The sequence below is a fragment of the Lathamus discolor genome, chromosome 3 (genome assembly GCF_037157495.1).
Source record: "Lathamus discolor isolate bLatDis1 chromosome 3, bLatDis1.hap1, whole genome shotgun sequence".
NCBI lineage: Eukaryota > Metazoa > Chordata > Aves > Psittaciformes > Psittacidae > Lathamus > Lathamus discolor.
Genome location: NC_088886.1, coordinates 77,523,976 through 77,525,443, shown reverse-complemented (window position 1 = coordinate 77,525,443; position 1,468 = coordinate 77,523,976). Strand labels below are relative to the sequence as shown.

At 55.3% G+C, this 1,468-nt stretch overlaps 1 protein-coding gene across 1 annotated transcript; it reads left to right on the top strand.

Moving 5' to 3' along the window:
- Positions 1–227: 227 nt before the first annotated feature.
- On the top strand, positions 228–1,061 carry TSSK6 (testis specific serine kinase 6). Its single transcript, XM_065672741.1, has one exon. It carries the CDS (start codon positions 228–230, stop codon positions 1,059–1,061), a length of 834 nt encoding a protein of 277 aa, XP_065528813.1.
- The last annotated feature ends 407 nt before the right edge of the window (positions 1,062–1,468 follow it).

Here is a 1,468-nt window from a genome sequence, read left to right as displayed (position 1 = left end):
ACACCCATGAGCTGAGGGCACACACCAGACCCCTTTTTGATTTCACAAAGGCACTGCCATAGAACTTCACCCCATCACAATAGCTGGGTGTGCCATGGAGCCCAAAGGGGCACCCACCAGGCCATGGAGGAGAGTGAAGGTCACCAGCTGCCACACACCGTACATTAAAGCTTTCAAATCCCGGAGCAAAGCACCAGCTTCGATTAAGACCATCAAGATCAGACATCATGCCAAAAACCAATGGAGGAGAGAAGATACTTCATGATCTGGGCTACAGGCTGGGTCACACAATTGGGGAAGGCAGCTTCTCCAAAGTGAAGGCAGCCACCTCCAACAAATACAAGGGCCCCCTCGCCATCAAGGTGGTGGACCGGCAGCGAGCACCCCACACCTTTGTGTACAAGTTTCTGCCCCGGGAGCTCAATATCCTGCGCATGATCCAGCACCCCAACATCGTGCGCGTCTTGGAGCTCATCGAGGTCTGCAATGGGAAGCTCTACATAGTGATGGAGGCGGCAGCCACTGACCTGTTGAAGCTGGTGCAGCAACTGGGGAAGCTGCCCTGTGTCCCCGAGGCCCGGGACATCTTTGCACAGGTTGTGGGTGCTGTGCGCTACCTGCATGACCGCAACTTGGTGCACCGGGACCTCAAGTGTGAGAATGTGCTGCTCACCGCTGATGGCCACCGGGCCAAACTCAGTGACTTCGGTTTCAGCAAGGAGACCGGCAGCTACCCAGACCTGAGTACCACGTTCTGTGGGTCAGCAGCTTACAGCTCCCCAGAAGTGCTGATGGGCATCCCCTACGATGCCAAGAAGTATGACATGTGGAGCCTGGGGGTGATGCTGTACGTGATGGTGACGGGCTGCATGCCCTTTGACAATACCCATATCTGCAAAATACCCCATCAGCAGAAGAAAGGAGTGCTGTACCCTGAGGGGATGCCCCCACTGCCAGAGCCCTGCCAAGCCCTCATCACCCAACTGCTGCAGTACAGCCCAGCCTCCCGGCCCAGTGTGGGGCAGGTGGCCAAGAACAGCTGGTTGAAGGGGGACATCTGAATGGGGAAGCTCTCCCTAGAGAGTGGGGAGAGCAGTAACATATTAGTGTAATCAATTCTGTGGTAGAAAAGCTTTCTGTGATTTATTGATCATTTTGAGCCCTGGGGGTGCCACTATGTGGAGCTGGTTGAACTTCAAGCACTGCCAAGACCATGTGCTCCCAGAAGGTGGTGAGATCCTTCCACAGAGGAGACATGAGCCTGCTGTTGGTTGGGTTTCAAGATACAATGACCATGCTGAGCTAGCAGTAAGAGCAAAGTGTGGGGCTGCTTAAACCAGCCTGATTGTGGGGGGGGACCTGAACCCATTGCCAGATAGGTTGGGGCTGTCCGATGGAGCCAGCATGGCCAGGGCAGGGTGGTGAGATGCGGAGTGCAGCACCAGTCCTTTGTGTTGCTTGCTCCTTA